General features: G+C 43.3%; 1 protein-coding gene across 1 annotated transcript in view; it reads left to right on the top strand.

Moving 5' to 3' along the window:
* Positions 1-17,337, top strand: part of LOC8041410 (SEC14-like protein 2) — a 98,067-nt gene that overhangs the window by 47,339 nt on the left and 33,391 nt on the right. Inside the window, exons 3-8 of the mRNA XM_040498897.1 lie at positions 142-185; positions 340-402; positions 4,910-5,003; positions 6,644-6,738; positions 10,109-10,187; positions 13,753-13,833. Coding sequence (XP_040354831.1) covers positions 142-185; positions 340-402; positions 4,910-5,003; positions 6,644-6,738; positions 10,109-10,187; positions 13,753-13,833 — 456 coding nt within the window. The remainder of the gene's footprint in view (positions 1-141; positions 186-339; positions 403-4,909; positions 5,004-6,643; positions 6,739-10,108; positions 10,188-13,752; positions 13,834-17,337) is intronic.

Genomic DNA, 17,337 nt, shown 5'->3' with positions numbered 1-17,337 from the left:
TCGTGTATTTTCTCGCGTTGTACTTCTTTCTATGTATCCTGTTTCCAAGCCGTGTAAGTATAGCTACTCTTCGTAATAATTATGTCTTTTTCACCCCGTTGTATTTGTTCTCTTTTTCTCTTTTCAACCTGGTTTCGGCAGCACGAAACTTCGACATCCAGCAAGCAAAGGAAATGCTCAAAAAGGCAAGTCACTCGCATTCTTTTGCTCGAGAAGTACACCTGCATTACAGTCCTTTCGCGAACATACTTGGTCTTCGCAGACTTTAGTTTAGACGAACACGCGTACGTTTTATTACCATATGTTACTGATTTAGTCATGTCTGTTATCTGTTTCTAGAGTCTGGCCTGGAGGAAGTCCAACAACATCGACAGCCTCCTCACAGAGTACACGCCACCTCCGGTGAGCTGATAGCGTATCACATGCTGCGCACATGTTATAAAGCATTCCGAAGCACCTCGCATGTCTCGAGATTTAAAGCGCGGAAGTAGGTATTCGATTCGATCCTAGCATTGATGCGCCGCCCTAACGTGTATTCGTCATACCTTTTCCGTCGTCATAACTTTTCTTCTCCCTTCCCATTCTCCCCAGTACAAAGTAGCCAACCAGCACCTACGTTCAGGTTAACCTCTCTGTCCTTCCTTAATAAACCCTTCTCTCTCTCTCTAACGTGCATTAATTTTATCGTTAGTGCGCATGCGTTATATGAATGCCTTCGTTGTTTAAAAGTTTAGTCAACATAAAAAATGGCCTGCAAATCGCGCAGCATTAAAAAACCAGCAAATGTATATGCTCGTTCTTTTTATTTATTTATTTATTTTGCTTGACATAGCGTGATTCCAACACTGAATGTTCATTTTATTACTCTCTGGTACAGAAGTTCTTGAATCATCACGGGGTGTCAAAACTTCGAGGTTTCCATCACCTCGATCTGGTTTAAGGATGAACCCATTGTGCGCAGCTCCCAACTGAAAAACCCCGACACGTGCCTTGAGTTAGGTTCATTCTGAAGCCAAATAAAGTGGCCATAAAGCAGTGTTGGCCGTAACGCGTTAAATCATGCGGCGTCACCGCTAACGACTTACTTTTTCTGCTAACGTTGTAATGTAGCCGTTATGTTTTCAAAACGGTAACCTGTAATATATTTAGGATGCTTATTTAGAGTAACGAGTAACGTAGCTACGTTATTCGTTACATATTCTTCCAGAGACTTAAAAAAATACACTTTTTTTTTCTTTAGGCGCCAAGTCATACGTTTTCGAGATTTTGCATTTTTTTCTTGGAAGTATTTAGGTGGAACCGTAAGATTATATGTTGCGCTTCCGGATGGAACATGTTTCTTGAAATATGGCTCTTACGCATACCTGTAACGTCAAAAGAGTAAAACGTGTTAATGTATAATTAAAGTAACGCAACTATAACGTGCGTTAATTATTAACGGTAACGGTATCGCGTTCCTTTTATTTGCAAGTAACGAGTAACGTATTTCGCTACTTTTTTTTTTTCCGGAATACCTACAACACTGCCGTGAAACTTGTCAGAAACAGAACAAAAAGTAAATGTCAAGGTTAAGTCCAACTAGGCGTTGCGTTAGATATATGATATCTAATCGCAATTAGTCGTATATGTATACCTTGAGCTAAGTCAGCTCGGCTCTCTCATCTGACTTTCTAAGACATGAATTTCAGGGTGCTTTTTTGTTCGTCCCAAAAGTACAATATATACTTTTGTGTTCTAAAGTTGTATAAGGAGCCGAGTTCATCCCATTTTTTTTTTACTGCGAGAGAAACCTGTGTCAATATTCAAAGCTTGAGGATAACGTGTGTCTGGTCCTCGTAAGTCGGTGCACCAACTACAGTCACTGCAGAGCCATAGCCTCCTCCCTACTCACAAAACCTGGCAGTTCGACGACGGAGCCATAGAGTGCCCGGTCGCAGATTTGGAGCGCGAGGATCTGGTAGTACAGAGCATCGAACAGCCATTTCTCGAGGAACGTGGACGTCAGCGCACAGCTTTTGCAGCGGCGAGGAAACGAAACACATTTGTTCCCTCGGGAGAAATATGTTTCGGCGTCTTACCGCAGAGGGGAGCCAGTCACGTGGCTCTCAACTTATTCGTTGTCTGCCGCTCCACCTTTTTCATTTCGGCGGCCACTTCTCGTGACGATCTGCCAGGAGCATAGCCTCCTCTATACTGACTAAACCTGGCAAATCGTCACGAGACGCGGCCCCCGAAATTCAGAAGGGAGAGTGGCAGACAACGGATGAGAGGAGAGCCAGGTGACGGGCGCCCCGCTGCAGCGAGACGCTGAAACACACTTCTCCCGAGCGATAGAATGTCCGTTCGTGCTCCTCTCCTTCCTCGCGCTTCAGCTACTTTTGTCGTCAGGTTTGAAAAGCATGTTCCGGGTCCTCGCCGCTCCAACATCTGTGCGCTGACGACCAGGTTCCCCAAAAAATTCTCTGTGCTACCAGGTCCTCGCTCTCAAAATCTGCGGCCGGGCACTTTATGGCTCCGTCGTCGAACATCCAGGCTTTATTAGTATAGAGGAGGCTATGGCAGAAGGCAACGGCAGAACGTGTCTTTCGAACGCTAGGCATCAAGAACGCGCTCCATGCCGTCCGCCCTGCTTTGGCTGCACGCGAGCTTGAGGGGCACGAGACGGCAAAGCATTCTCGAAGATAGGAAGCTCGCGCTGGAGCTACAGGCGCGCTTTCTTTTAAAAGAAAGGGCGATTCATCAGTACACTGCGACTATCGTTCACTATCCTTAACTTGCTGTTCGTGTAAACTTATGGAACACATGATTTCAATCTGAGTATGTGGATAAGAACAATCTACGTTGCGCACAGGTTTAGGCGGGGTTTTTCCACATCAAGTAACTTAACAACTATAGCACAGGATTTTTCAAGAGTAATCGACAAATCTGGCAAAATCGATGCTATATTTTTCGACTACTCTAAGGCCTTTAATAAACTACCGCATGGCAATCTTTTTTTTTTATGTTAAAACAACTTCGAATTCAACACAAGACAGGACCTTGAAAAGAAAAAAAAATTTTCTTTTAAAGATTTTGGAGGAACACGCGTGTCAAAAATAAATTTTACGCGGAAAAAAAAAGGTCATGTGCAATATTGACGGCGAGAGATTTCTTTTAAATTCTGCACGCAAAGTCAATGACGTCGCGGATTGGTCATTTGCTCTTTCCACCTCTACCTGAAGACGAAGCCGATCCACCTCTGTTTCACACGCCCAAAATTCCGAGAGAGAAAACCACTGGACAAGAAGTGACTACCGATTAAATCTCGTCTCGCGCCGTCAATATTGTTCTAAAAATTATTTTTTTCGCGTAAAAAATAATTTTTTTGATACGGGTGTTCCAACCAAAAGGCCTAAAAAACTTTTTTTTTTTTTTTTTTTTTTTTTTTTAGGAGCCTTTTAAGGCTTACCTGAAAATCCGAAGGCAGTTTCCTGCTGTAAATAGAAATTCCTCCCGTTTTCTAGAAGTTAAATCAGGTGTGCATCAAGGATCCATCCTTGGGCCACTACTCTTCATTATCTGTTAATGATCTAATTGAATACGTTTGCCCAAATGTTTCACTGCCATTGTTCGCGTATGAGTGTGTTATTTTTTCGGAGATTTCAAATCTAGAAGAGCAGGTAACCATTGACTGTAGATTAAATTGAGTAGCTGGATGGTGTGATAAGTGGGACATGAATATTAACTGTGATAAAACTGTTTATCTTAGAAAAACAAGTTTAAAAAAATATTCATCAGCCGTTTACATGTAACATTGGAACTAACTTGATTATTATTGATGTTTTTTAGTTAAAATACTTGAGGTTAACTCTTACAGTAAGTCTGATCAAGTGGTCAAAAGATATAAATATAGTTTGTTCAGCGGCCCTTAACAAACTGGTCCTACTTAGGCGAAGGCTAAACAGTGCTCTAAGCGAAGTCAAACTACTGGTCTACAAAACCGTTGTGTTGTCTCCCCTCGGATACGGTTGTAAAGTATGGAAAACACACCAGAAGGGTGACATTGCTAAATTAGAAAAGCGTTATGTCACTATCCGTTAGATTTATTTACGAAAGATACCGTACACTGGACTCCGTGTCAGCTATGCTAAACGTAGCAGGCCTTCAACCTCTCGACGTGTGCAGAAAGGTGACCAAATTAATGTTTTTTCACTCGCGTTATTTGCATAAATTATCTTTGAAACCATCCCCAGTCCTAATCTTCCAAACAAGCGAATAGCTAAACAAATACTAACAATCTGCCAAGCCTCTTATTGCGAGAACTAATGCATGTTTTCTTTTTTTTACCTCCAACATGAATAATAATTAGAATCGATTACCTCCCACAGCTTTTCAAGATGACGACACTTTTTTGAAGTGCATTTCCGTGCCATAAGGTTCCCCCTTGTGCATCTTTATCTGTTCTTTCTAAATGCGCTATGTATCAAAACTTTATTTTTCCGGTTTTTGTGCGCAGTTCATGTAATGCCGCCAATGCACAAGTCTGTACTTCATTTTAGGTCGAAGGTTATTGTGCGACGTTTGCAATTTCAACGGTCTTGCAATATTGGTGTGTGTGCTATTTTTTTAATTTTTATTTCTTAAATTTTTACGTAGCTGTATCAAAAGAAAAGTGTTGTTAGCTTTATTGATCACGTGCTTCTCCTGCTCGGACCCCCCCCCCCCCCCCCCCCTTTGCTCGGACCCCGCTAGGGTATTTGCTAAATAAATAGATAACTGAAACTTTTGCGTACCTTTCTTACCTTGTTCACACAAAATGTATCCTGGTGCTAATATGCGCGAAGGCCAATTTTTTGGGAGTAGATACAATAGAGACCGGGAACGAATTGACTGGTTGAATTATTGACTATCTTGTTTTCGCCATGTACAGTTCCTGGCGAAGAACCTCATAGGGGGCTTGTACGGCGTGGACAAGAACGGTGGCCCTGTCTGGATCTATCCCTTTGCCAACGTCACTATAAAATGTAGGTAGTAGTTCAAATACAGGTTCATAGTATCCGTCGCACCCCAATTCTATAAATGAGGTAGAGAGAAGAAAAAATGAAGTAAGCGGTGTTCATTTCTGGATGTAAGTCAGGCAAAAAGCTAACTGTACCTCCCCTCATTTCTCTCGTTTTACTTCTTGACTCGTTTTCTAAACTACGGTTTCAACAGCGTGTTGTGAAAAAGATGCGCTTAATGCCTCTTTTATATGCCTCTCATACAAAACAGTTGCAGATATTCTAGAACTTATTCTAGTTATGGTAAAGCCTTTAAAACGAGTTGAGGTCGCATTGGAAGTGTAGGTATTACGTGAAGTTAAATTTTCCGTTGGTCCAGTTGGTTAGCTGCTTTTTTTTTAGCGCTTTGTCTCATCCTTTTGTCCTTTCCTAGTCATTTCTGGTATAAGTTTGTAACCTGTAAAAATTATTAACGCTTTTCATTGGCGTGTACAAAGTCAACAATGGTAGTTACAAAAACTACTGTAGGAATTCGACCAGGAGTGTTATATTATGAAGTCAAAAATATATATTAAAAAAATTAGACCCGCAGTATTTTTTTTTTTTTTGCATACGTATGAAAACTAAAAAGATGCTATCAGGATAGGTGACTAGTGTTTCCTTTATTTGTTTTCAAAAATAGTATATACTATAAACGTTCAACGTTCCTTTTTTTTTTTTCTTCTTCTTAGAGCCCTCAGTTTCGATGTATGAATATAATACTTTACTGGTACAACTACACGGAGGTTAAATTGACAGAAGGTATACAGTTAGGTCTGGTGTTTTCAAAATTGTTTACACGAAATGTCTTCTCGCAAAAATGCTTTGTTTGTGGAAAACCATGCTCTACGCTCTAGTTTCACTCGGATCGAATAACTCCCTATCCGAATTGCTTGAACTCGAACACAAGTACTAATTGTAGTTATAACTTAGTCGTAGTGATACACAGCCCATGCGTCTTTCAGGTGGAAGCAAATACATTAATGTCTCGTTAATACGGATTTCACTAACACCAATACCTTCCTATATAAGTATATATATATATATATGTATTGAGAATATTTTTTGTCTCGTTCCTAGTGACATTGTACATTCTGAATGATTTTCGGTGAAATGGATGCGTTCATATTAATGAGGCATGTCTGTATTGAGATAACAGTAAAGAGCCATAAATCATGGCAAAATTGTGAAACCGTGTTTGAATCCCCGTTTTAGAGACTCCACACTCCACCATGTCGGCTGACACTTGAGAGTTTAACCACTCTTGATATGTTATATATAATTATTCTTCTCGCGGACTTCGCGTATATGGCGAGATATTATTTTATGAGTTTCGTTTACGGACTTGCAATTTAGAAACGTCTAAGACTATTTTTTGTGCGTGGCTAGCCCTTTTCGTGTGGGCAGCGGTGGAGGATCATCGGATGAAAGGCGTAGAAGAGTATCCAAGATTTGCCACTGCTTGGAATATCTCCAGTGTACGTGTATGAAGGACTATTGTGCTTGAATTTCAATCCGAAGGTTTACATCAGACGTGACTGGATGGGAGATTTGTGTAACTAAAGACCAATCCGTGTTGGTGAATTGAGCGAGAAACAGATGCGTTCTTATTCTTCGTCACGCAGCACTGATGCGTGGCTGTACCGCCAAGGACATTCTGACTCTGATGGCCTATCGATGCGAGATTGGAGTCAAGGTGATGGAGGAACAGACCAAAAAGGTGAGCTCGACACGTCCCCTGGGCTGTAGACCACAATGCGGCTCTGACGACACGTCGCTGCGGTAGCGCTGACGTCGACACGCGGCGTGCGCAGATGCTCAGCTCAGTCTGGTTCCCGCGCACGCTCGGCGCTCACACTTGGTGTGAGCCCGTCCGAAGACATCGCCTCATGTCCTCATCGCCTGGTCCACACTGCCCTTTCAGAACGAGATAAAAGAGAACTACTAGATGCCTAGCTATAGCTCCAAGACATAAACTTTTGGCAAACCGAGAAGGACGAAGAAAATGTATCCACCCTCTTTACTGCATCGCGCGAGGTTTTCATATTTGCGGGTAAATTGGGTCATTGTATCGAAGTTTATACGTGCACTCGCCCTTCGACCAAAAGTATGTTTTTCTTATTCGGGCAGATCGGGGAGAGAAGAAAGGAGAAAGCAAACACCACGCAATGAGTAAGCGAGGATGTAACGGTGGTTGTACAGCTCTTGTATATAAGCAACACTGTTAAGGCGAGCGAGTGATCGGCCATTTTTCATTTTATTCTCTCAAACTTAAGGACTGTCGCCAACGCTACCACTTTGGCCACAAATGCCCTTTGGCGCTCTAACCTAGGCGGTAAAATCTGGTGCTTCGCGACACACTTTTAAACGCCAAAATGTATACGCTAACAGCATGGAAGAGTGCACAGAAGGGGTGGGGAGGGCTTTAAAGATCCACACCGGGTACCACAGACATGTCATTGGTCGCTTACAGATATTTTCTTTATTTGCCTACGTTTAGCGACAAACCGTGCAGGGAGAAAAAATGTAATCTTACCAGTGGCAAGGTCTGTAACTAAAAAAACGCGAGCAAGTAGCCTCATTTTACGCGGAAAATGTGATAAAATCAGCAACGAGCCTTTTCTTTTACTTCGTATTGTTCATCTGAGAAAACAACGCGTGGCAAATAAAGTATCATTGAAGCCTTTCTAGGATAATAAAAGCAATACTATATGCGTGCCATTGCGTTTTCGTCTGTGTAAAAGCTGCATCGGGCTTGTATGCTTTTGGAGGTCTCGAATGTATTGTTTCTTAATACACTACAACCCTCTTGTAACGATAATGAGAAAACCCGAAATTCCAGTCGTTATAACCGATTATCGTTGAATCGGGACAAGGAACTGATCGTTATAAGCGGCACATAGTTATATGTGGTATCGTTATTAGTGGGTTGCACTGTATTCATATTTGAACTACGTGCTTCGTGTACGTCATGACCCCCTAAACAGGTACCAATCATTCGCTCAATATATTGGGAAAATTCCTCGGCTAAATTTAGCGGGAAAGGTTCCCTGCTAAATTTAGCGGGAAGTCACAGCGTGGCTTCAGAGCGCACGTGATCGTGTTGCGTGACGTCACGTGACGCCACAGTTTCCCCGCTAAATTTAGCGAAAATATTTATTTACCAAATTTAGCGGGTGTCGTGTGACGTCACGGTGTCAAAAGACGTCACGAAGTTGCACGAATGCCATCAGCTAGAATGAGAGGAGACGTGAGCAGTGGAGTGTGCATGCAGCGCCTTCGCTGTCGCCTCAATGTACAGTCCTCGTCAAACTTATACGGAACACTTGTGGGATATTGAACGCAGAAAAGGGATAAAATATGAGAGAACTGCGCATATTATGTGAACTCAAGGTATGCTACGGACATAAAGGGACACAAAGAGCAATAGCTTGGGGCTAGCGCGAGCTATGGAAACACACATAGAAAAAATAAAATAGAACAAGCCAAGGGTAGGCTTAGAATCAGTTCCAGATAAGTTTGCTGAGCACTGTACTTGCAGAACACAGCAAGAAAACAACCATTTGTTTTATCGTCCACATCTTTAGCTTGTTTGACGTTTTGTTATTTTTTTTTAAATTTATAGTGTGAGGATTGTCGTCTGGTTTTTATGCTCTAGCAAAGGTAAAGCTTTTTTACGAAATGTTGCTAATTCCTGCACTAGAAAAAGAAAAAATCGTCATCACGTGGCAGCGGTAGGCCATGGTGGCACGCTAGAAAGCCGGAAGTTGTTTTAAGCCGATTCAATTCACAGCTGGTTCGCTTTATTTTATTTTTTATTTATTTCTTCGTTGTCGTATTCTGCTTCTTTTTCTTCACACAAAAAAACAACAAAAAAACAAAACAACACGAAAGCAAACGGTACACCGGGAAAGTCATGCGGCTGCGGTCATCGTAGACAGAGCGCATAAGAGCCGGATTGAGGAAGTATTCGCGAAACGGGTCAACAATGCTTGTGCACAAGTCGGAAGCGGCGACACCGGTGCCGTGATCAGAAAGAGAGAAATAAAAGTGGGAATTTCAGTAGCGCCGTGTCAAGAACGTCAAACTTAAACGGAACAGAAAGGTAGCGTCAGTAGTCATATTGCAACTTAACGTTTCGAATAATAAAATGCACCAATATTTATACTATTTAATTACATTTCTTTTTTGTTCTAGCGATGTTCTAAAAAAATATTTTCCACTTTATACCTGAACACGATAGTGAGCAGTAAAGGTATGCCTTCTTTTTCTTTATTTACAGACAGTAAACAATGTATTTTATGCAATTCCTAGCGTGGATAATAGTCACAAACATCGGTTTAATAGAACAGTACACATAAGGTTTTTATTGAACATAGTTATAGTTGCGCCCAGAAGGACCGGGACAAAGAAAGGGAACTCGTAGACGACAGACATGCCCTTTTGCGCATAACTGTAACTATGTTCAATCTATACCAACTCGCCCAACTGTTTACATTACTGCATAAAGTATTCTTCGGCTGTATAACTCCTAATGTAGCTTTCATCACAGCTTTGTCTCTATTCTACAACACTTATATTTCACTAATTTGAAATAGGTTAAAAAGAGACTTGACAACCCGTCCATTTCCCGTCTTCAGAAAGTAATCAAATTTAAACTCTCGTTTAGAACAGTTCTAGGGGTGCAAGGAGTTTCCCCAGTTTCCCCAGCTTCCCATGAGCGCGAAGCATTTGCTTCACTAACTCATATCCGCGCGGCTAGATGACGTCGCTTCAGCCGAAAGTCCGAACATGTTTCCATGTAATGAAAAGTGGTCGTGTATGGCTTCTTACAGCTCCGTAAGGTTTTAGGTAGTTTTTGCGCATAGGAGCCGTTTTACCGATATTGGACAGGTAGCTAAACAAATCGAAAAACTAGTTGCTCATAAGCACGAATGTTTTATTACTTCACACAAGTAAGACTTGGGTTTTAACTTGAAATTTTGAAGAAAAAATAAAAACTGGGAACCGAGACACTTTTTTTAACTAACGGTTTTCACCACTAAACGTTTAAGTCAACAATTCTCTCGCTTCTCAATTGATTTTTACAGCTTGGTAAGCATGTGGAAACGCAGACAGTCATCTTCGACTTCGCGGACTTCTCAATGATGCAAGCACTCACGGGCGACGGTAAGCATGATGACTATCACATTTATGTCGTACTTTAGTTGGAATCTGTTATTTTGATTTCGTTAGTCGTTTTATGTGATTGACTTTTTTTTCAAATTAATATTTGCGTCAGCGTCTAGAAAGTTGGGATGACAAGATTTTTTTTATGCCCTGAAATATATTTTTGTGCTTATCGCCTAGAGGAGTCCAAAATACATTACAGAAATTCCAGGACACTTCATTCTTGTTTGGAGTACAGAAATCTAATTACCGAACTAAAAGAGATCAACCGGAAGGAGCCCCCGATCCCTTTCGAACACTGTTAAACCTTAAACCGTAAACCGCGCTTAGCTTTAGAAAACAAAATGTTTTCATACAGTACACAAAAGTGAGCGAAAGTGTAGCGTTCTAAGCTTTGTTCGGCAGCCTTTATGTCGGTCTTAACAGCCACGGATCTATAGAAAATGGTTGTACCCAGCGTCTATATCGTCAAGTCAAGAAGTTCATACGTATGACAAGCAAACGAGGCTTTTTACGTCTGAAACGTGTAGGTTTATCAAAAGTAGCAAATAATAGATTTCAAAAGCACGTAAAGTACTATCTTAAAGGGACCATGAAATGAATTCTTGGCTGCAACCAGCGATTTTCGATCGATATTATACTAATTGCATATAATTTAGTTGGTTAAAATAAAATTTGTACCCAAGGATAGAGTGCAGAAAACCCTGCTTTTCGGTAGAAAATTTTAGAAATATAGCGGACTATTTCCTCTTTCCTTCAAAAACTCTTCACCTTCTCTCGGTGAGACATCCGCGTTATTCAAAGCCCGTCAGCCGAACCCAGTTCGCGGATTGGACACGAGCAGTGCGTCACTGGGACATACGCGATCGTCAACAATCAATCCGTCGACGAATATTTGGAGTCGAGTTAGTGGCTACATATCACAGCGTGGCAGCTACCGCTGGCAATCGCACCACACTTCGTGTGGTCATTTCTATCTTTTCTTTTTTTTATATCACTTTTAAGTTGAAGAGGAAAGCTAAGGAGGAAGACGTTGAAAGTTCCTTGTCTGTTTAATATAGCGCGTGAAGAGGAAAATTGGTAACGCTCGGCGAGATGCGGTGCTTTTTTACTACAATTCTCAAAGTGAAAAACAAAAACAAATTTCTAGTATTTTAAAATATAATGGAACAAAAGCCGAGACTGGGAAGACATAAAATAATAGACAAGCGCACACACCGTCTCAAAACACAACTACCGCTTTTATTTCACATCGCCACTTTTATACATTCGTGTACCCCTTGCTGGCGTGCTCCCAGCCGCGCTCCGAGGCAGGCGTGAGTGAAGCCACCGGAAGTCCGATGCATGTACCAGAAGTCTAGTGTCTGCTGGACTTTATAGTACACTTAGTCAAAGTTTTGTTTCGCGCTCTCTCGCATTTCCACGTGGGTTTTAATAATGCCTTCTTACATTCAGTCTTGAGACTGAGGTATTTGAACCTGGGGCATGCACACTTAATCAACTGGAATCTCGAAATTCTCGTACCTCGAATGGCTTCGCAGAAGACATCTCGGGCCTGCATGAGCTGTTAATGCGCATCGAGCAGACTCTCTTGACAGAGCAACAACAAAGCAAGCACCTTGGTCATTGTTCGAATCATGGAGGTAGGAATAAGAGAAGGCGACATACCGGCTTAAACCAAGCAAACGAGAAAATCCCTAACGAAGCCGGAAGTAGAGGTCAAGGTCTCAGGGAACGCCAGCAAGGCTGCCCATGTCCGTCCAATAGCGTATTTTAATTTTGGTCAGCGTTGGAGGTGTGTCCATCCAAACAGGAAGTCTTCCCCTTGCGTCAACTCTGGTGGCGTCATATCGCGTCCAGAAGCTTCTTATCTCCATTGTTTGGAACAACACTCGGCAGAGTTGGAAAGCCTGTCATTAGCTCACTTCAGGGACAAGCCACTTACTTCCGGTGGCTTCATACCTGTTTGCTCCATGCGCTATCCAGTCTTCTAGTGGAAGTCAGTGGGCCACCCTCTGAATGGTTATACAGCCCTCCCCCCCTCCCCCCCCCCCCCCCCACACACACACACAGGAGTGGTGGTAATCACACCACCATCGAGCAGTGGTGCCCGTCTTTATTATTTTATTTTTTCGTTTCTGTTTTCTTTTTCTTAAAATATGAAGTTAATTTACCGGCTCGCCTGCGTATTTTAGTATCCGTGCCCTGGGCAATGCATGCATTAATCTCCTCGACAATTTGCTGGATCGCGCAATTCCGCTTGGTCGCTGCAGCGCAAGTCCGGCTACCGGAAGCTTTGAATTAGGCATATTGTCGGGCCTGAGTAAATTCAGGCCTGTGTAAAGTCAGACGGCTGAAGTGTTGCAGAGGCTGGATGGCTGCGTGCGTAAAGATGCGTTTTCTGCTCGTTCGCTTTCTCTCGCCGAAGAAGTTTTTGAAAACCCTGTGTAGACGGTCGTGGCTGCCTTTGAGCACCCCTGGAAATGTGTACGAAAGCGCAGCACCGTAGTAAAAGGGCACTACTCGTAGAACGCAAGTATCGCGGTCAGTCCGCTTGATCGAAGGACATGCCTTGGCACGCCGAAGTGCTGCGTGTCTCTGTGCCTTCACATGCTAAGGTAACGATCAAGAATTAACGCCGTCTGGATGTGTTAGCGCTTCGGGAAAGTTCCGCGAGTGCAACGTGCATGAAGAGGATGTGGCCTTGGAGCAGCGTTTTACTTTACTTCGACGACTGTCTTCGGCACTCGCAGACCAGAACCTGCACTGCTCTATCTGTTTTTCCTTTCGACGTGATTCATTTGGATACATTTTAGTAGATTTCAAACATAATCATGGTTAGCAATGAGTAATAGCAACCACTGATTTCATTTTTTTACCGATAGCAATCATTGATTATCTATAGAAACTCGCAAGGACAGCTGGACAATCAAGGCCTCCGCAACCTATATGTGTACAGCAAAGACATGTGCGCGCGACACAGCTTCAAAACTTTCCCTAAGGATTAACAGATCCACATGGCGTCGATTCATGATCGGTATCCAAGCGTGCGAAGGCACAGAGACGAAGCACTTACGCGTGCCAAGGCACGTCCTTTGGTCACGCCGCCTCGCCGCGAGACTCGCGTTCGATGAGTTGCGCTTTTCTTTCTGCAGTGTCGCGCTTTCGTCCGAATTTCGATAGGTTCTCAAAGGCAGCTGGGACCGTTTATATTAAGTCTTCAAAAACGTTGGCGAGTGATGGCACACGAGCACAAGACGTGTCTTTCAGCACGCAACCGCCCAGCCTCCGCAACGCTTCCCCCGTAACACTTTACGCGGGCTCAGGATGGCCCATTTGGATCTTCCAGCGGACGCGCTCACGGAGCGGGAAAGCGCGATCCAGCAAATAGTCATAAAGCTAAATGAATACAAATCTTGTTTACCTCCATTTATTTAAGCGGATATGTGTGCTATTCGAACGTTGATGGTCCCATTTTCACTTCCTTTGTTCTCTCTCACACAAGGGGCGAGTTAGGCGGCACCTGTCTTTTAAGCGTTGGTACTGGCTTCTTTGTGTTTCGCAGCCCTGGCTATTTTGGGCGGATTCCTGCGCATGTACGAGGCCAACTACCCAGAGCGACTGCAGCACGCCTTCGTGATTAACGGTGAGTGGGTTACACGCGCGACACAAGACTAAACAATCTACAGCGTACACGACATCCTACGTGTCTCTCATAAATAATGCTAATACGCTGCACAAATGTGTATACAAAACAAGATTTAATTAAAAACAACTATCTTTTTTAGGAGTGTTGTTTTGTCAATTGGGGATATTCGAGAAATCAATTTCCACCTTCGCGATGCAAAACTTGAATGGCGTTAATTTTCGGGTGAATTAATCTTCTAACACTCGTCAGCTGGCCACTAAAGTGGTCGCTACAGGTGTTATAGAACAGGGATCTCCAAACGTTTTTACTAAGGGGCCGAATTAGAGGTCTGTCAAAGTCTCGAGGGCCAAAGAAAAAGAAAGTAATTATAAACGAGGAAAAACAAAATGAATATATCTAGGTCTAGGTAAGAATTTAAACGCATGAATAAATGTTAAATTAGGTTAAAAAAAGAAAAAGAAAACCTAAGTTGGATGACTACATATACTTTAATTTTAAATTTAATATTTACCTAATTATGATGCTACACAACAGTTGTGACCACAAAAACTCACGAAATTAATTCGCGTGGAAACTTCCGTACATTCCCGCAGTGCACAATACTAATGAGAATGGTAAAGCGAATGGTGCCACAGTGTGCGTAAGGACCCAAAGAAATTTTAACACAGCTGGACAAACACGAAGTCGGGGACTAAGAATGGTAATGATAATGTTCAGACCTGGTGAGGGAACCCCGTTACGATGCCTTTCGTTCTTTCTGGTATCCTCTTTTGCGCATTCGGGTTTTAGGCACACATCTTTCTTCTCCGGAAATACTGGATCTGCTGGAAGCGAGCCGGGTCTGTTTGGAAGGACCGCGGCCTGCCACGTGACGGTCGGAATCCTTCTGCAGGCTGGGTATGGTCCGCGGGCTGGGGTTTGGAGACCTCTGTGTTAAACCAATCCCAACTGGAGGACAAGGCCCTTCATCCTCCCATAATTATACTCCGTCTCGTCCTACAATGAACTAAAGCCCAATACTACAGGCCGCCAAGTCCAATCATGAGCCTGGTAGAAACCACGTGGTATATTTGCTCCGTCGTACGTGTCAGTGCGCCAAGAGGCGTCATGCGGAGGCGAGTTTTTCCTGTGCTCATCGAGCTCTCGCGGCGGCTCCACCTTCTTGCTACCCTTGAAGACTACCGAAGGGATTAAATACCGTCTGAAAGCGATGGGGTGAAGAAAACCCGGGATCAGAGCTAGTGGACGTTAAGAAATGAAGACTCGGATCGAGTGTTTGACACCGGAGCGTATGTACGGACCACGAGCGGAGGGGAGATGCGGGTTCGAGCACGTACACAAAAATTGAATTCGACTATTCTGGCTATGGCGAACCACTTTATGTCAGCGTTGCCCGCGCGCCCTCCAACTTCTCTAAACAGTAGACATGCTTACGAAATATGGCACGAATGTTTACGCAACTAATTACCGTATGCATTTACTTTACAAATATAAAATAGCGCGCAATCACGACAGAGAACCACCTGCAAAAATGTAGTGCTCTTCGTAATCTGTATTTGGGGACTTCTTTCGCACACACTTTTGAAAGGCGGATACGAGCTTTTCTGAGCTAGTGCTCCAGCCCCCAGCCTTCGGGCCCTTCGTAGGGTGAGACGGAGTTGCCATCCAGGCAGCGCCGCCTCGCTCGCGTCATCGCCTGCACGGCTTGCAGCGTATCACAACGAGCACAATGCTCCGTTCACCCTTAAGGAGCAACGCTGGTCTTGGAGCTGTTTTCCTTCTTATTTTAAGAGCAAACCCAATGACAACCTTATTGAATTTTTTGTGCTTATTTCTAATATCTGGTCATTTTTTCAGTCAGTAGAATTGTCCTCAAGATAATTAAAACTCGTTTGTTTTTCTTTGGAGGAACAATAGAGGAAAAACTACTCAACAAAATATTATCTTTAACACATGGCTAGATATTACGATGTGCAGATATTACATTGTTCAAAACACTTTTAAAATTAACCTATTAGTGATTTTGTCAAACATTGAAGTTCAGTGTTCAATGTGTGGCTAACAAGTAATAAAACAAAAGATAAATTAAGAACTTTCTTAGACCTATATTTCAAATCTGCTCTCAACATTGTATGCTTCACGCATTTAGCTGCATGTTTCAGGAAAAGTTATATTTTTACCTGCACTAGATGCTCAGAGATTCCTCCTGCAAATTTCCAACAACTCCAAAAATTGTGTTTTGTGAAAATGGTGCTTCAGAGACAACTTCAACGTACATTCAGCCTATATAGACATTGTAAATTTATTTATAGCTCAAATATTCATCCACAAAATTAGAAAGGTGGTAGATTCAAAAAAGTAAGTGCTCTAAAGGTCAACATCGCTGTTTTCACAAGAATTAAGGTTTAGAAATCTTTTACCTCTAAAAGACCCGTGTCCTTTCTCAAGCTGGGACAAGAAGCTCCGTCTTCCGCGCGAGCGTTCTGCCTTTGCCAACACAAGTGTGAACGCGCAGGCACACGCAACCAAAGCATTGCGGAAGCCATCGAGCTCGCGCTGAAAGCGGAGCATCTAGTGTCGATTCGACTCGATTGAAAACAGCTTTATTGCATGAGAGCGGGAGGATAGTGGGAAGGGCGGGAAAAGAAACTAATCTTGATCGAGAAAGAAGACTTGGCTGGGTACCTCTATTCAGGGGTTCCAATCGCGGCCGTTAGCGCTGTGGCTCTCCGAATCAGCCAAGTTTGACTATCATGGTCACCACACGGAGTGCTGCGTACCAGCTCCCCCTCCTCGGATTGGGAATCGGGTCCAATCCTTGGATCTTCTTGCACTCCCAGGTGACGTGGTCCCCATCACCCATCACCACCCACAGAAGAAGCATTTCGGCGAAGGGTGGAAGTGGGGGTACCAATGACTGAGTTAGCGGGTCGCTCAATAGGTTAATGCCGCCCGATTAGGGCATGCTCCGTTTGCTCTTCAAGAAATCACACAACGGGAAGTTTGGAAGCAAACGTAACTTGCTTTCATCTTTTCTCCGGTCGCCGGGTGCCTCTCCTGTTGTCGAGCCCGGGAGACGGCCTGGCTGTCCTCGCTGGCCACTGGCCGCCGGACTTAAAGCACCGGAGTTAGGTTTTGGGCCTGTCTCCAAAATGGTAGGCTGATAGCTTTCGTCGCAGGCTAAACCAACCAATCAGAACTGGATTCTGAAGGATTGACTTCCGGTAAGGGGACTGAATGAAATTCCGTACTCTGGGAACATTCAGTGACTCTAGTCTCTTCGAGGTCAGTGACCCGGGTGTTAAAAAGTACTCGGTGTATTCGGTCAGTGGCGTGAAAAAGCGCTCGCTTAGGTTCAAATTAGCCACAGTTGTATTGTCGTGACAGCACGCATCTCGATCTACATGTGTCACGTGTGGGATTAAAAAGCATGGCGGCAGTTCTAAAGGGGGCGTATACTTTTGTTGCAGGTTTTGAATATTTATCATATATCGGGGAACG

The sequence above is a fragment of the Ixodes scapularis genome, unplaced genomic scaffold, assembly GCF_016920785.2.
Source record: "Ixodes scapularis isolate PalLabHiFi unplaced genomic scaffold, ASM1692078v2 PGA_scaffold1__304_contigs__length_218370807, whole genome shotgun sequence".
NCBI classification, from domain to species: Eukaryota; Metazoa; Arthropoda; class Arachnida; order Ixodida; family Ixodidae; genus Ixodes; species Ixodes scapularis.
Note: the sequence above shows the minus strand (reverse complement) of the source record. Positions and strands in the feature narration are given on the sequence as shown.